General features: G+C 38.7%; 1 protein-coding gene across 3 annotated transcripts; it reads right to left on the reverse strand.

Annotated features, from left to right (window-relative positions):
- Positions 1-123: 123 nt before the first annotated feature.
- Positions 124-4,525, reverse strand: LOC130402628 (mucin-4). Of its 3 annotated transcripts, none has more exons than XM_056606861.1 (7): positions 4,025-4,525; positions 3,744-3,868; positions 1,875-1,939; positions 1,533-1,732; positions 1,295-1,457; positions 1,029-1,193; positions 124-924 (listed from the first exon to the last, which is right to left on the reverse strand). In XM_056606861.1, exons 1-7 carry the CDS (start codon positions 4,422-4,424, stop codon positions 915-917), a joined length of 1,128 nt encoding a protein of 375 aa, XP_056462836.1. In that variant the 5' UTR covers positions 4,425-4,525; the 3' UTR covers positions 124-914. The 3 variants fall into 3 exon arrangements, with proteins under 3 accessions (XP_056462836.1, XP_056462837.1, XP_056462838.1); XM_056606862.1 differs by having other exon boundaries at positions 125-924; positions 3,956-4,060; XM_056606863.1 differs by lacking the exons at positions 3,744-3,868; positions 4,025-4,525 and having other exon boundaries at positions 125-924; positions 1,875-2,013.
- Positions 4,526-18,116: the final 13,591 nt, after the last annotated feature.

Consider the following 18,116-nt stretch of genomic DNA (forward strand, 5'->3'; position numbering starts at 1 on the left):
TTACAAATAGTAATTGTATTAATAATAACACATCATTGTCCTTAGTTGTTGTCGTTATAAGCAGTGGTACTTGTATGTATGAATAGTGAAGCGCTTGCATGACGAGGTCCTTCCAGACAGAATATCGTCAAATCATATTCTAATGGAACATTTGCGCACTCTGGTGGACAATGGGTGTTGTGTGGCTACAATAACAGAGAATTGATCGGAAATGCGAAATGGTAATTATTTATTAATTTAGTAAAGCTTTCAACCAAGGCAATTTACATTGAATTATTTTAAGAAACCTCTACATTGAGGACACTGTGGTTTGAACCCAGAACATCTCTGTGAAGGCAAAAACCCTTATCTCATCCCCCCTGACCATAATTGGATTCACATTGTATATTGTATTATAACGTGTATTGGGTACAGGTTTTGGAAAGAAACAGCTGTTGGCCTGCTCTTTTAGTTCAATCTTATTTAGTCTTAGTTGGAACTTTACAGGCCATAATACACTTGATGAGTTTTAAAGGCATAAAACAACATTGTTAGAATTGTACATCAATAATTTCATATCAGTGTAGCCCTTAAGCAAGCAAGAAACTTGTTGTTTAGATTGCCAATGTCTTTAAATACACATGAACATAAATAAAAATGAAAAATAATTCGAAACAAGTTATTTAGATTGACAATGATTATAGATACGCATGAACATAAATAAAAAGGACAATGATTCACATATTTGGAGGAGGCAGGTGATAGTGATGTTTCCATTTGCTCTACAGTTCGACCTTTTTATGACTGAAATGTGACATGGTGCAGGTTTAAATCAATACATCAAATACTTATAATTGGTGCAAACTACATTACAGTAACCAGTGTTAAGAATTTCTGGTCCTGGACTAAGATGGGGACTGGTGTCTCATCCCTCTTCATATGTACCTGAGGGAATATATTAGACATATTAGTATTGTATTAGTACAAACTATTAAAACACACACACGCACGCGCGCGCGCGAGCGCACACTTAGAAGGTTTTCATTTACCAAGAATCGCATCGTCTCTTCTTAAACCAAAGAATCCCAACGATGGTCACCAGTAGCAGGAGAACCGCAGCCAGCGACCCGAACAAGGCCCCATAGAACCCCGCCCCCCAGCGGAAGGATTCACAACGAGGGCCGTAGTACTGCTGGAGGGCGGATGACTGGCACCTGCATGTGAACAGAAACATGGTAAAATAGATTCAAAGGGATTCTAATTGTATTCATGCCGTCCAATTTTAATCCTTGTGCGTTTTTTGTGTTGATCCTACCGACAGATAGGACCTTCCTTAATGTGATTCAGACATTCTCCATGTTGATGACAGTAGCCGGGGATTCTTTTACAAGCTCCCACACACTCCCAGCGACCGTTGTTCAATTTTGCGGTGTAGTTGGCATACTGGCACTTCACATATGGCTCCAAGTCAGTGGCGTCTGTTGAGAGGAAGAGAACTATAAATATTGTCGGTTTTTAATAAAAAAATACTCGTAATAAATAACGCCACTCACTTCTAATGACGGTTGGTTGCAAGAGAAGACCATTGAGCTCGATAGTGACATTCCCGAAGGCCTGACCTATCGTGTTGAGGGCAAGTGGATCGAAGATTTCCATCAATTCGTCATCAATTTCACTGTTGAGGAACTGGATGTGGCTTTCATTGTTTGGATAGTTGTATTCAACTATAATCTCAGCGATGACAGACCCTGCTCTACGCAACAGAGACAGAACAAGTAAACAAACACAAATCAAGTCAAAGACAACAGCAGCAGCAATGGCATGCGACGTACATGTTTGTCGTCTTAAATCAATGACCCAAAGCAAATTAAAGAAATGACCGTGAGATATTTTACTTTAATTTCACAATCCTGACTTGTTTGAACTGGTGCGCGTCTGCCATTTTGCACAGAGGTTCGAGCTGGAGAGAAGCAGAAACAAATAAACGAGTTTTAGCCTTTATTTGCAGTCAGGAGAATTCTTAAGATAATATTATTACTGAACTTCATTTGGATATTACGGAAGCCGAGAACGGCCATCGATTATTTTATTTTTTTATGCACTGTTATCTCGTGATAACGACTTATTATCTCGTTATCTCGATATAACAAAGATCGTTTTCTCGTGATAACGAGATTATTTTTTTTTTTTTGAATAAACCTGTCTACTTAAGGGGAATCTGTGTGCTGTGGGTTACACCCTGAAGAAGGCTGTTGTGCCACTACGCATGGTCTTCAACCCCTTGGGGGACCCCCTTATAGTTAAAAAATAAAATGATGTTGCATTTTAAGTGTGATCTATAATAAGAAGTGCACTCCAGGATATCAGGATTGACACTCCTAGGATAGATATCTGTAAACTGTAAATCAAAAGCGCATTTATAAACGTAATGCTGATGATTCATGTGTGATTCATCGACATTTTGATTTGATTTATTTATCCTTAGTTGTGACACAGCTTGTAAAGTTGGATTTGATATGAGCAACGAGGTTCAAGTGAAGATGGACGATATAAAGAGCGCGCAGCCGTGCGTAATTTGCGCGTAATGACAGCTCCTTGCCGGTGAAACACAAAAAACTGCCTTATTTCATGTTTCTCTCATTGACAGGTGGAGCCTGCAGACAGGTATACAGAAAAGTGGAGCATGCGGTAAATTGAAAATCAAATCAAAACAACACGAAATACTACGGAAGCCGAGAACGGCCATCGATTATTTATTTTTGTATGCACTGTTATCTCGTGATAACGACTTATTATCTCGTTTTCTCGATATAACAAAGGTCGTTTTCTCGTGATAACGAATTAATTATCTTGTTTTCTCGATATAACAAAGGTCGTTTTCTCGTGATAACGAATTAATTATCTCGTTTAATTATCTCCACTTTTCTGTATACCTGTCTGCAGGCTCCACCTGTCAATGAGAGAAACATGAAATAAGGCAGTTTTTTGTGTTTCACCGGCAAGGAGCCAAGGAGTCATTACGCGCAAATTACGCACGGCTGCGCGCTCTTTATATCGTCCATCTTCACTTGAACCTCGTTGCTCATATCAAATCCAACTTTACAAGCTGTGTCACAACTAAGGATAAATAAATCAAATCAAAATGTCGATGAATCACACATGAATCATCAGCATTACGTTTATAAATGCGCTTTTGATTTACAGTTTACAGATATCTATCCTAGGAGTGTCAATCCTGATAGTAGTAGTAGTAACCCCGGATTATCTCGTTATCACGAGAAAACGAAGGGGAAAAAATATCTCGTTATCACGAGAAAACGATCTTTGTTATATCGAGATAACGAGATAATAAGTCGTTATCACGAGATAACAGTGCATAAAAAAATAAAATAATCGATGGCCGTTCTTGGCTTCCGTAAAATACAGCCCTGAGGTGTACTATATTGAAGATATGAACGAGTAAAAACGACCTTTGTTATATCGAGAAAACAAGATAATTAATTCTTTATCACGAGAAAACGACCTTTGTTATATCGGGAAAACGAGATAATTAATTCGTTATCACGAGAAAACGACCTTTGTTATATCGAGAAAACGAGATGATAAGTCGTTATCACGAGATAACAGTGCATAAAAAAATAAATAATCGATGGCCGTTCTCGGCTTCCGTAGGTTATCTATTAGTATTATAATTATAATCCTCATTATTATTGTCATTAATATTATTATTATTAGTGTAAGTAGTAGTAGTAGGAAGACCCTACCTTAGTTGTCAGAGTGTGGATGAATCGCTGAGATTGGGGAGAGTTTATATCATTGAAGTCCTCCTCAAATGTCGCACCGATTGTAAGGGAAAAGTTTGCCTTTCTTTTTGGCAATGCCTCATCATCTAGATAGAAATATACCAACAAAACAATGAACTTTAATATACAATCATTTTGAATCTAATATATATGCTGAATGTAGCCAAATAAACCTTTTTATAGTCTAACCAGCCAATGGACAGAATGAGGAGTAAACCATGACACTGTAGGTAAACCCTCACCAATGAAGACTGCTGATACGTTCTGCCCAAGGAAACAGGTATCTCCATAGGTATAATCTGCACAGTGACACTGGCATTGGCCAAGCGCGGGGTTGAACCCACAAGGGCTCCCACTGCACTGGCAGTCCCCTGCTGCACAATCAGGGGTGGTTGTGTTGTTCTCGGGAGTTGAAAATGGAGTGTCATTTGTTGTGGAGGGGGAAAAACTGATGGTCGAATTTGTAATGACTTTATGTGTTGTTTCTGTAAAGGGGTGAAATGTAGATGTTGACGTGTTTAGTACGGGTGTTGGTATGTGTGTGGTGCTGCTGGTTGATATTTGGTTTGTTTTATGACTTAGAGTTGTAGGCAATATTGTTGATCTTGTGTTTGTATTGTCTGTTGTCTGAACAGTTGACATTTGAGATGAATGAACTGCTGTTGAAGAAGATTGTAATGCTGCAGAATTATTTGTAACTATTGATGTTGTTAGTGGTTCTTCTGTCGTGAAACTTATATTATCTGCAGTGGAAAATGATGGAGAACTGCTGACTGAAGTCACAAATGTACTGTTCGTATCAGTTCCTGTTACAGATTTCATAGTTGTCATCTTCGATTCAGATGTCATGGTCACATTTGTAGAAGCAGTAGATACTATATTGTCTGTTGTTGGAACAGAAGAAGTTTGTGAAGAATCCACTGCAGTTGAAGAAGAAAAAGATTCTGATGGTCCATTTGTAACTAGTGATGTTGTTTGTGGTTCTTCGGTTGTTAAACTATTTTTATCTGCAGTGGAAGATGAGGTAGAACCGCTGAATGAAGTCCTTGCTGTACTTTTCGTATCAGTTCCTGTTACAGATTTCATAGTTGTCATCTTTGATGCTGATGTGATAGTCACGTCTGTAGAAGCAGTAGATTCTCTACTGTCTGTTGTTGAAATGGCAGGAGTTTGTGATGAAACAGCTGCGGTGGAAGGAGAAGAAGATTCTGATGGTTCATTTGTAACTACCGATGTTTTTTGTGTTTTTTCTGTTGTGGAACCAATATTATCTGCAGTGGAAGATGATTGGGCACTGCTGACTGAAGTCACAACTGTACTTTTCGTATAATTTCCTGTTACAGATTTTATAGTTGTCATCTTTAATTCAGATGTCATGGTCACATTTGTAGAAGCAGTAGATTCTCTATTGTCTGTTGTTGGAACAGAAGAAGTTTGTGATGAATCCACTGCAGTTGAAGGAGATAAAGATTCTGCCGGATCATTTGTAACTAGTGATGTTGTTTGTGGATCGTCTGTCGTGGAACCAATATTTTCTGCAGTGGAAGATGATGGAGAGCTGCTGACTGAAGTCACAACTGTACTTTTTATATCAGTTCCTGTTACAGATTTCATAGTTGTCATCTTAGATTCCGATGTCATGGTCACATTTGTAGAAGTAATAGATTCCCTATTTTCTGTTGATGGAACAGAAGAAGTTTGTGATGAATCAACTGCAGTTGAAGAAGATAAAGATTCTGATGGTCCATTTGTAACTAGTGATGTTTTTTGTAGTTTGTCTTTCGTGGAATTAATAGTATCTGCAGTGGAAATCGGTGGAGAACTGCTGAATGAAGTCCTTAGTGTACTTGTTCCATGAGCACCTGTTTCAGAATTTGTAGTTGTCATCTTTGATGCCGTTGTCATTGTCACATCTGTAGAAGCAGTAGATACTCTATTGTCTGTTGTTGGAACAGAAGAAGTTTGTGATGAATCCACTGCAGACGAAGAAGATAAAGATTCTGCCGGATCATTTGTAACTAGTGATGTTGTTTGTGGTTCGTCTGTCATGGAACCAATATTTTCTGCAGTGGAAGATGATGGAGAAATGCTGACTGATGTCACAAATGTACTTTTCGTATCAGTTCCTGTTACAGATTTCATAGTTGTCATCTTTGATTCAGATGTCATGGTCACATTTGTTGAAGTAGTAGATTCTCTATTGTCTGTTGTTGGAACAGAAGAAGTTTGTGATGAATCAACTGCAGTTGAAGAAGATAAAGATTCTGATGGTCCATTTGTAACTAGTGATGTTGTTTGTGGTATGTCTTTCGTGGAACTAATATTATCTGCAGTGGAAATCGGTGGAGAACTGCTGAATGAAGACACAACTGTACTTTTCGTATCAGTTCCTGTAACAGATTTCATAGTTGTGATCTTTGATTCAGATGTCATGGTCACATTTGTAGAAGTAGTAGATTCTCTATTGTCTGTCGTTGGAACAGAAGACATTTGTGATGAATCTACTGTAGTTGAAGGAGATGACGATTCTGCAGGTTCATTTGTAACTAGTGATGTTGTTTGTGGTTCTTCGGTTGTTGAACTATTATTATCTGCAGTGGAAGATGAGGTAGAAACGCTGAATGAAGTCCTTCCTGTACTTGTTGCATAAGTACCTGTTTCAGATTTGGTAGTTGTCATTTTTGATGCTGATGTGATAGTCACGTCTGTTGAAGCAGGAGATTCTCTATTGTCTGTTGTTGAAATGGCAGGAGTTTGTGATGAAACAGCTGCTGTGGAAGGAGATGAAGATTCCGCTGGTTTATTTGTAACTAGTGATGTTTTTTGTGTTTTTTCTGTTGTGGAACCAATATTATCTGCAGTGGAAGATGATTGAGCACTGCTGACTGAAGACACAACTGTACTTTTCGTATCAGTTCCTGTTACAGATTTCATAGTTGTCATCTTTGATTCAGATGTCATGGTCACATTTGTAGTAGCAGTAGATTCTCTATTATCTGTTGTTGGAACAGAAGAAGTTTGTGATGAATCCACTGCAGTTGAGGAAGATAAAGATTCTGCCGGATCATTTGTAACTAGTGATGTTGTTTGTGGTTCATCTGTCATGGAACCATTATTTTCTGCAGTGGAAGATGATGGAGAACTGCTGACTGAAGTCACAAATGTACTTTTCATATCAGTTCCTGTTACAGATCTCATAGTTGTCATCTTTGATTCAGATGTCATGGTCACATTTGTAGAAGCAGTAGATTCTCTATTATCTGTTGTTGGAACAGAAGAAGTTTGTGATGAATCCACTGCAGTTGAGGAAGATAAAGATTCTGCAGGATCATTTGTAACTAGTGATGTTGTATGTGGTTTGTCTGTTGTGGAACCAATATTTTCTGCAGTGGAAGATGATGGAGAACTGCTGACTGATGTCACAACTGTACTTTTCGTATCAGTTCCTGTTACAGATTTCATAGTTGTCATCTTTGATGCTGATGTGATAGTAACGTCTGTAGAAGCAGTTGATTCTCTACCGTCTGTTGTTAAAATGGTAGGAGTTTGTGATGAATCAAGTGAAGTTGTAGAAGATGAAGATTCTGCAGGTTCACTTGTAACTAGTGATGTTGTTTGTGGTTCTTCCGTTGTTGAACAATTATTATCTGCAGTGAAAGATGAGGTAGAAACGCTGAATGAAGTCCGTCCTGTACTTGTTGCATGAGTACCTGTTTCAGATTTGGTAGTTGTCATCTTTGATGCTGTTTTCATTGTCACATCTGTTGAAGCAGTAGATACTCTATTGTCTGTTGTTGGAACGGAAGAAGTTTGTGATGAATCCACTGCAGTTGAAGAAGATAAAGATTCTGCAGGATCATTTGTAACTAGTGATGTTGTTTGTGGTTCGTTTGTCGTGGAACCAATATTTTCTGCAGTGGAAGATGATTGAGCACTGCTGACAGAAGTCACAACCGTGGTTTTCGTATCAGTTCCTGTTACAGATTTCACAGTTGTCATCTTTGATTCAGATGTCATGGTCACATTTGTAGTAGCAATAGATTCCCTATTGTCTGTTGTTGGAACAGAAGAATTTTGTGATGAATCAACTGCAGTTGAAGAAGATAAAGATTCTGATGGTCCATTTGTAACTAGTGATGTTGTTTGTGGTTTGTCTGTCGTTGAACTAATATTATCTGCAGTGGAAATCGGTGGAGAACTGCTGAATGAAGTCCTTGCTGTACTTATTCCATGAGTACCTGTTTCAGAATTCGTAGTTGTCCTCTTTGATTCAGATGTCATGGTCACATTTGTAGAAGCAGTAGATTCTCTATTGTCGGTTGCTGGAACAGAAGAAGTTTGTGATGAATCCACTGCAGTTGAAGGAGAAAACGATTCTGCCGGATCATTTGTAACTAGTGATGTTGTTTGTGGATCGTCTGTCGTGGAACCAATATTTTCTGAGGGGGAAGATGATGGAGAACTGCTGACTGAAGTCACAACTGAACTTTTTATATCAGTTCCTGTTACAGATTTCATAGTTGTCATCTTTGATGCTGATGTGATAGTCACGTCTTTAAAAGCAGTAGATTCTCTACTGTCTGTTGTTAAAATGGTAGGAGTTTGTGATAAAACAATTGAAGTTGTAGAAGATGAAGATTCTGCAGGTTCACTTGTAACTAGTGATTTTGTTTGTGGTTCTTCGGTTGTTGAACTATTATTATCTGCAGTGGAAGATGAGGTAGAAACGCTGAATGAGGTCCTTCCTGTACTTGTTGCATATGTATCTGTTTCAGATTTGGTAGTTGTCATCTTTGATGCTGACGCGATAGTCACATCTGTTGAAGCAGGAGATTCTCTATTGTCTGTTGTTGAAATGGCAGGAGTTTGTGTTGAAACAGCTGCTGTGGACGGAGATGAAGATTCTGCTGGTTCATTTGTAACTAGTGATGTTTTGTGTGTGTTTTCTGTTGTGGAACCAATATTACCTGCAGTGGAAGATGATTGAGCACTGCTGACTGAAGTCACAACTGTAGTTTTCGTATCAGTTCCTGTTACAGATTTCATAGTTGTCATCTTTGATTCAGATGTCATGGTCACATTTGTAGAAGCAGTAGATTCCCTATTGTCTGTTGTTGGAACAGAAGAATTTTGTGATGAATCAACTGCAGTTGTAGAAGATAAAGATTCTGCCGGATCATTTGTAACTAGTGATGGTGTTTGTGGTCCATCTGTCATGGAACCATTATTTTCTGCAGTGGAAGATGAGGGAGAACTGCTGACTGGAGTCACAAATGTACTTTTCGTATCTGTTCCTGTTACCGATTTCATAGTTGTCATCTTTGATGCTGATGTGATAGTAACGTCTATAGAAGCAGTCGATTCTCTACTGTCGGTTGTTAAATTGGTAGGAGTTTGTGATGAATCAAGTGAACTTGTAGAAGATGAAGACTCTGCAGGTTCACTTGTAACTAGTGATGTTGTTTTTGGTTCTTCCGTTGTTGAACTATTATTATCTGCAGTGAAAGATGAGGCAGAAACGCTGAATGAAGTCCTTCCTGTACTTGTTGCATAAGTATCTGTTTCAGATTTGGTAGTTGTCATCTTTGATGCTGATGTGATAGTCACGTCTGTTGAAGCAGGAGATTCTCTATTGTCTGTTGTTGAAATGGCAGGAGTTTGTGATGAAACAGCTGCTTTGGACGGAGATGAAGATTCTGCTGGTTCATTTGTAACTAGTGATGTTTTTTGTGTTTTTTCTGTTGTGGAACCAATATTATCTGCAGTGGAAGATGATTGAGCACTGCTGACTGAAGTCACAACTGTAGTTTTCGTATCAGTTCCTGTTACAGATTTCATAGTTGTCATCTTTGATTCAGATGTCATGATCACATTTGTAGTAGCAGTAGATTCTCCATTGTCTGTCGTTGGAACAGAAGAAGTTTGTGTTGAATCAACTGCAGTTGAAGACGATAAAGATTCTGCCTGATCATTTGTAACTAGTGATGTTGTTTGTGGTTCATTTGTCATGGAACCATTATTTTCTGCAGTGGAAGATGATGGAGAACTGCTGAATGAAGTCACAAATGTACTTTTCGTAGCAGTTCCTGTTACAGATTTCATAGTTGTCATCTTTGATTCAGATGTCATGGTCACATTTGTAGAAGCAGTAGATTCTCTATTGTCTGTTGTTGGAACAGAAGAATTTTGTGATGAATCAACTGCAGTTGTAGAAGATAAAGATTCTGCCGGATAATTTGTAACTAGTGATGGTGTTTGTTGTCCATCTGTCATGGAACCATTATTTTCTGCAGTGGAAGATGAGGGAGAACTGCTGACTGGAGTCGCAAATGTACTTTTCGTATCTGTACCTGTTACCGATTTCATAGTTGTCATCTTTGAAGCTGATGTGATAGTAACGTCTATAGAAGCAGTCGATTCTCTACTGTCGGTTGTTAAATTGGTAGGAGTTTGTGATGAATCAAGTGAAGTTGCAGAAGATGAAGACTCTGCAGGTTCACTTGTAACTAGTGATGTTGTTTTTGGTTCTTCCGTTGTTGAACTATTATTATCTGCAGTGAAAGATGAGGTAGAAACGCTGAATGAAGTCCTTCCTGTACTTGTTGCATAAGTATCTGTTTCAGATTTGGTAGTTGTCATCTTTGATGCTGATGTGATAGTCACGTCTGTTGAAGCAGGAGATTCTCTATTGTCCGTTGTTGAAATGGCAGGAGTTTGTGATGAAACAGCTGCTGTGGACGGAGATGAAGATTCTGCCTGATCATTTGTAACTAGTGATGTTGTTTGTGGTTTGTCTGTCGTTGAACTAATATTATCTGCAGTGGAAATCGGTGTAGAACTGCTGAATGAAGTCCTTGCTGTACTTATTCCATGACTACCTGTTTCAGAATTCGTAGTTGTCCTTTTTGATTCAGATGTCATGGTCACATTTGTAGAAGCAGTAGATTCTCTATTGTCTGTCGTTGGAACAGAAGAAGTTTGTGATGAATCCCCTGCAGTTGAAGAAGATAAAGATTCTGCCTGATCATTTGTAACTAGTGATGTTGTTGGTGGTTCATCTGTCATGGAACCATTATTTTCTGCAGTGGAAGATGATGGAGAACTGCTGACTGAAGTCACAACTGTACTTTTCGTTTCTGTTCCTGTTACAGATTTCATGGTTGTCATCTTTGATGCTGAGGTGATAGTAACGTCTATAGAAGCAGTCGATTCTCTACTGTCTGTTGTTAAATTGGTGGGAGTTTGTGATGAAACAATTGAAGTTGTAGGAGATGAAGATTCTGCAGGTTCACTTGTAACTAGTGATGTTGTTTGTGGTTCTTCGGTTGTTGAACTATTGTTATCTGCAGATGAGGTAGAAACGCTGAATGAAGTCCTTCCTGTACTTGTTGCATAAGTATCTGTTTCAGATTTGGTAGTTGTCATCTTTGATGCTGACGTGATAGTCACGTCTGTTGAAGCAGGAGATTCTCTATTGTCTGTTGTTGAAATGGCAAGAGTTTGTGATGAAACAGCTGCTGTGGACGGAGATGAAGATTCTGCTGGTTCATTTGTAACTAGTGATGTTTTGTGTGTTTTTTCTGTTGTGGAACCAATATTATCTGCAGTGGAAGATGATTGAGCACTGCTGACTGAAGTCACAACTGTAGTTTTCGTATCAGTTCCTGTTACAGATTTCATAGTTGTCATCTTTGATGCTGATGTGATAGTAACGTCTATAGAAGCAGTCGATTCTCTACTGTCGGTTGTTAAATTGGTAGGAGTTTTTGATGATTCAAGTGAAGTTGTAGAAGATGAAGACTCTGCAGGTTCACTTGTAACTAGTGATGTTGTTTTTGGTTCTTCCGTTGTTGAACTTTTATTATCTGCAGTGAAAGATGAGGTAGAAACGCTGAATGAAGTCCTTCCTGTACTTGTTGCATAAGTGTCTGTTTCAGATTTGGTAGTTGTCATCTTTGATGCTGATGTGATAGTCACGTCTGTTGAAGCAGGAGATTCTCTATTGTCCGTTGTTGAAATGGCAGGAGTTTGTGATGAAACAGCTGCTGTGGACGGAGATGACGATTCTGCCGGATCATTTGTAACTAGTGATGCTGTTTGTGGATCGTTTGTCGTGGAACCATTATTTTCTGAGGTGGAAGATGATGGAGAACTGCTGACTGAAGTCACAACTGAACTTTTTATATCAGTTCCTGTTACAGATTTCATAGTTGTCATCTTTGATGCTGATGTGATAGTAACGTCTATAGAAGCAGTAGATTCTCTACTGTCTGTTGTTAAACTGGTAGGTGTTTGTGATGAATCAAGTGAAGTTGTAGAAGATGAAGATTCTGCAGGTTCACTTGTAACTAGTGATGTTGTTTGTGTTTTTTCTGTTGTGGAACCAATATTATCTGCAGTGGAAGATGATTGAGCACTGGTGACTGAAGTCACAACTGTAGTTTTCGTATCAGTTCCTGTTACAGATTTCATAGTTGTCATCTTTGATTCAGATGTCATGGTCACATTTGTAGTAGCAGTAGATTCTCTATTGTCTGTTGTTGGAACAGAAGACGTTTGTGATGAATCAACTGCAGTTGAAGAAGATAAAGATTCTGCCTGATCATTTGTAACTAGCGATGTTGTTTGTGGTTCATTTGTCATGGAACCATTATTTTCTGCAGTGGAAGATGATGGAGAACTGCTGAATGAAGTCACAAATGTACTTTTCGTAGCAGTTCCTGTTACAGATTTCATAGTTGTCATCTTTGATTCAGATGTCATGGTCACATTTGTAGAAGCAGTAGATTCCCTATTGTCTGTTGTTGGAACAGAAGAATTTTGTGATGAATCAACTGCAGTTGTAGAAGATAAAGATTCTGCCGGATCATTTGTAACTAGTGATGGTGTTTGTGGTCCATCTGTCATTGAACCATTATTTTCTGCAGTGGAAGATGAGGGAGAACTGCTGACTGGAGTCACAAATGTACTTTTTGTATCTGTTCCTGTTACCGATTTCATAGTTGTCATCTTTGATGCTGATGTGATAGTAACGTCTATAGAAGCAGTCGATTCTCTACTGTCTGTTGTTAAATTGGTAGGAGTTTGTGATGAATCAAGTGAAGTTGTAGAAGATGAAGACTCTGCAGGTTCACTTGTAACTAGTGATGTTGTTTGTGGTTTTTCAGTTGTTGAACTATTATTATCTGCAGTGAAAGATGAGGTAGAAACGCTGAATGAAGTCCTTCCTGTACTTGTTGCATAAGTATCTGTTTCAGATTTGGTAGTTGTCATCTTTGATGCTGATGTGATAGTCACGTCTGTTGAAGCAGGAGATTCTCTATTGTCCGTTGTTGAAATGGCAGGAGTTTGTGATGAAACAGCTGCTGTGGACGGAGATGAAGATTCTGCTGGTTCATTTGTAACTAGTGATGTTTTTTGTGTTTTTTCTGTTGTGGAACCAATATTATCTTCAGTGGAAGATGATTGAGCACTGATGACTGAAGTCACAACTGTAGTTTTCGTATCAGTTCCTGTTACAGATTTCATAGTTGTCATCTTTGATTCAGATTTCATGGTCACATTTGTGGTAGCAGTAGATTCTCTATTGTCTGTTGTTGGAACAGAAGAAGTTTGTGATGAATCAACTGCAGTTGAAGACGATAAAGATTCTGCCTGATAATTTGTAACTAGTGATGTTGTTTGTGGTTCATTTGTCATGGAACCATTATTTTCTGCCGTGGAAGATGATGGAGAACTGCTGAATGAAGTCACAAATGTACTTTTCGTAGCAGTTCCTGTTACAGATTTCATAGTTGTCATCTTTGATTCAGATGTCATGGTCACATTTGTAGAAGCAGTAGATTCCCTATTGTCTGTTGTTGGAACAGAAGAATTTTGTGATGAATCAACTGCAGTTGTGGAAGATAAAGATTCTGCCGGATCATTTGTAACTAGTGATGGTGTTTGTGGTCCATCTGTCATGGAACCATTATTTTCTGCAGTGGAAGATGAGGGAGAACTGCTGACTGGAGTCACAAATGTACTTTTCGTATCTGTACCTGTTACCGATTTCATAGTTGTCATCTTTGATGCTGATGTGATAGTAACGTCTATAGAAGCAGTCGATTCTCTACTGTCGGTTGTTAAATTGGTAGGAGTTTGTGATGAATCAAGTGAAGTTGTAGAAGATGAAGACTCTGCAGGTTCACTTGTAACTAGTGATGTTGTTTTTGGTTCTTCCTTTGTTGAACTATTATTATCTGCAGTGAAAGATGAGGTAGAAACGCTGAATGAAGTCCTTCCTGTACTTGTTGCATAAGTATCTGTTTCAGATTTGGTAGTTGTCATCTTTGATGCTGATGTGATAGTCACGTCTGTTGAAGCAGGAGATTCTCTATTGTCCGTTGTTGAAATGGCAGGAGTTTGTGATGAAACAGCTGCTGTGGACGGAGATGAAGATTCTGCCTGATCATTTGTAACTAGTGATGTTGTTTGTGGTTTGTCTGTCATTGAACTAATATTATCTGCAGTGGAAATCGGTGTAGAACTGCTGAATGAAGTCCTTGCTGTACTTATTCCATGAGTACCTGTTTCAGAATTCGTAGTTGTCCTTTTTGATTCAGATGGCATGGTCACATTTGTAGAAGCAGTAGATTCTCTATTGTCTGTCGTTGGAACAGAAGAAGTTTGTGATGAATCCCCTGCAGTTGAAGAAGATAAAGATTCTGCCTGATCATTTGTAACTAGTGATGTTGTTGGTGGTTCATCTGTCATGGAACCATTATTTTCTGCAGTGGAAGATGCTGGAGAACTGCTGACTGAAGTCACAACTGTACTTTTCGTTTCTGTTCCTGTTACAGATTTCATGGTTGTCATCTTTGATGCTGAGGTGATAGTAACGTCTATAGAAGCAGTCGATTCTCTACTGTCTGTTGTTAAATTGGTGGGAGTTTGTGATGAAACAATTGAAGTTGTAGGAGATGAAGATTCTGCAGGTTCACTTGTAACTAGTGATGTTGTTTGTGGTTCTTCGGTTGTTGAACTATTGTTATCTGCAGTGGAAGATGAGGTAGAAACGCTGAATGAAGTCCTTCCTGTACTTGTTGCATAAGTATCTGTTCCAGATTTGGTAGTTGTCATCTTTGATGCTGACGTGATAGTCACGTCTGTTGAAGCAGGAGATTCTCTATTGTCTGTTGTTGAAATGGCAGGAGTTTGTGATGAAACAGCTGCTGTGGACGGAGATGAAGATTCTGCTTGTTCATTTGTAACTAGTGATGTTTTGTGTGTTTTTTCTGTTGTGGAACCAATATTATCTGCAGTGGAAGATGATTGAGCACTGCTTACTGAAGTCACAACTGTAGTTTTCGTATCAGTTCCTGTTACAGATTTCATAGTTGTCATCTTTGATTCAGATGTCATGGTCACATTTGTAGCAGCAGTAGATTCTCTATTGTCTGTTGTTGGAACAGAAGAAGTTTGTGATGATTCAACTGCAGTTGAAGAAGATAAAGATTCTGCCTGATCATTTGTAACTAGTGATGTTGTTTGTGGTTCATTTGTCATGGAACCATTATTTTCTGCAGTGGAAGATGATGGAGAACTGCTGACTGAAGTCACAAATGTACTTTTCGTAGCAGTTCCTGTTACAGATTTCATAGTTGTCATCTTTGATTCAGATGTCATGGTCACATTTGTAGAAGCAGTAGATTCCCTTTTGTCTGTTGTTGGAACAGAAGAATTTTGTGATGAATCAACTGCAGTTGGAGAAGATAAAGATTCTGCCGGATTTTTTGTAACTAGTGATGGTGTTTGTGGTCCATCTGTCATGGAACCATTATTTTCTGCAGTGGAAGATGAGGGAGAACTGCTGACTGGAGTCACAAATGTACTTTTCGTATCTGTTCCTGTTACAGATTTCATGGTTGTCATCTTTGATGCTGATGTGATAGTAACGTCTATAGAAGCAGTCGATTCTCTACTGTCTGTTGTTAAAATGGTAGGAGTTTGTGATAAATCAAGTGAAGTTGTAGAAGATGACGATTCTGCCGGATCATTTGTAACTAGTGATGTTGTTTGTGGTTCTTTGGTTGCTGAACTATTGTTATCTGCAGATGAGGTAGAAACGCTGAATGAAGTCCTTCCTGTACTTGTTGCATAAGTATCTGTTTCAGATTTGGTAGTTGTCATCTTTGATGCTGACGTGATAGTCACGTCTGTTGAAGCAGGAGATTCTCTATTGTCTGTTGTTGAAATGGCAAGAGTTTGTGATGAAACAGCTGCTGTGGACGGAGATGAAGATTCTGCTGGTTCATTTGTAACTAGTGATGTTTTGTGTGTTTTTTCTGTTGTGGAACCAATATTATCTGCAGTGGAAGATGATTGAGCACTGCTGACTGAAGTCACAACTGTAGTTTTCGTATCAGTTCCTGTTACAGATTTCATAGTTGTCATCTTTGATTCAGATGTCATGGTCGCATTTGTAGTAGCAGTAGATTCTCTATTGTCTGTCGTTGGAACAGAAGAAGTTTGTGATGAATCAACTGCAGTTGAAGACGATAAAGATTCTGCCTGATCATTTGTAACTAGTGATGTTGTTTGTGGTTCATTTGTCATGGAACCATTATTTTCTGCAGTGGAAGATGATGGAGAACTGCTGAATGAAGTCACAAATGTACTTTTCGTAGCAGTTCCTGTTACAGATTTCATAGTTGTCATCTTTGATTCAGATGTCATGGTCACATTTGTAGAAGCAGTAGATTCCCTATTGTCTGTTGTTGGAACAGAAGAATTTTGTGATGAATCAACTGCAGTTGTAGAAGATAAAGATTCTGCCGGATCATTTGTAACTAGTGATGGTGTTTGTGGTCCATCTGTCATGGAACCATTATTTTCTGCAGTGGAAGATGAGGGAGAACTGCTGACTGGAGTCACAAATGTACTTTTCGTATCTGTTCCTGTTACCGATTTCATGGTTGTCATCTTTGATGCTGATGTGATAGTAACGTCTATAGAAGCAGTCGATTCTCTACTGTCGGTTGTTAAATTGGTAGGAGTTTGTGATGAATCAAGTGAAGTTGTAGAAGATGAAGACTCTGCAGGTTCACTTGTAACTAGTGATGTTGTTTTTGGTTCTTCCGTTGTTGAACTATTATTATCTGCAGTGAAAGATGAGGTAGAAACGCTGAATGCAGTCCTTCCTGTACTTGTTGCATAAGTATCTGTTTCAGATTTGGTAGTTGTCATCTTTGATGCTGATGTGATAGTCACGTCTGTTGAAGCAGGAGATTCTCTATTGTCCGTTGTTGAAATGGCAGGAGTTTGTGATGAAACAGCTGCTGTGGACGGAGATGAAGATTCTGCTGGTTCATTTGTAACTAGTGATGTTTTTTGTGTTTTTTCTGTTGTGGAACCAATATTATCTTCAGTGGAAGATGATTGAGCACTGATGACTGAAGTCACAACTGTAGTTTTCGTATCAGTTCCTGTTACAGATTTCATAGTTGTCATCTTTGATTCAGATTTCATGGTCACATTTGTGGTAGCAGTAGATTCTCTATTGTCTGTTGTTGGAACAGAAGAAGTTTGTGATGAATCAACTGCAGTTGAAGACGATAAAGATTCTGCCTGATAATTTGTAACTAGTGATGTTGTTTGTGGTTCATTTGTCATGGAACCATTATTTTCTGCCGTGGAAGATGATGGAGAACTGCTGAATGAAGTCACAAATGTACTTTTCGTAGCAGTTCCTGTTACAGATTTCATAGTTGTCATCTTTGATTCAGATGTCATGGTCACATTTGTAGAAGCAGTAGATTCCCTATTGTCTGTTGTTGGAACAGAAGAATTTTGTGATGAATCAACTGCAGTTGTGGAAGATAAAGATTCTGCCGGATCATTTGTAACTAGTGATGGTGTTTGTGGTCCATCTGTCATGGAACCATTATTTTCTGCAGTGGAAGATGAGGGAGAACTGCTGACTGGAGTCACAAATGTACTTTTCGTATCTGTACCTGTTACCGATTTCATAGTTGTCATCTTTGATGCTGATGTGATAGTAACGTCTATAGAAGCAGTCGATTCTCTACTGTCGGTTGTTAAATTGGTAGGAGTTTGTGATGAATCAAGTGAAGTTGTAGAAGATGAAGACTCTGCAGGTTCACTTGTAACTAGTGATGTTGTTTTTGGTTCTTCCTTTGTTGAACTATTATTATCTGCAGTGAAAGATGAGGTAGAAACGCTGAATGAAGTCCTTCCTGTACTTGTTGCATAAGTATCTGTTTCAGATTTGGTAGTTGTCATCTTTGATGCTGATGTGATAGTCACGTCTGTTGAAGCAGGAGATTCTCTATT

The sequence above is a fragment of the Gadus chalcogrammus genome, chromosome 13, assembly GCF_026213295.1.
Source record: "Gadus chalcogrammus isolate NIFS_2021 chromosome 13, NIFS_Gcha_1.0, whole genome shotgun sequence".
Classification (NCBI taxonomy): Eukaryota; Metazoa; Chordata; class Actinopteri; order Gadiformes; family Gadidae; genus Gadus; species Gadus chalcogrammus.

Bases quoted from the DNA above. Each gene is read 5' to 3' on its own strand.
- LOC130402628 (XM_056606861.1), bottom strand. From the start codon at position 4,424: ATGTCAACTGTTCAGACAACAGACAATACAAACACAAGATCAACAATA. The intron at 1,733-1,874 runs GTAAAATATCTC...TCTGTTGCGTAG, and splicing joins GTCAGGATTGTGAAATTAAA to AGCAGGGTCTGTCATCGCTG. The intron at 1,458-1,532 runs GTGAGTGGCGTT...TCCTCTCAACAG, and splicing joins GCAACCAACCGTCATTAGAA to ACGCCACTGACTTGGAGCCA.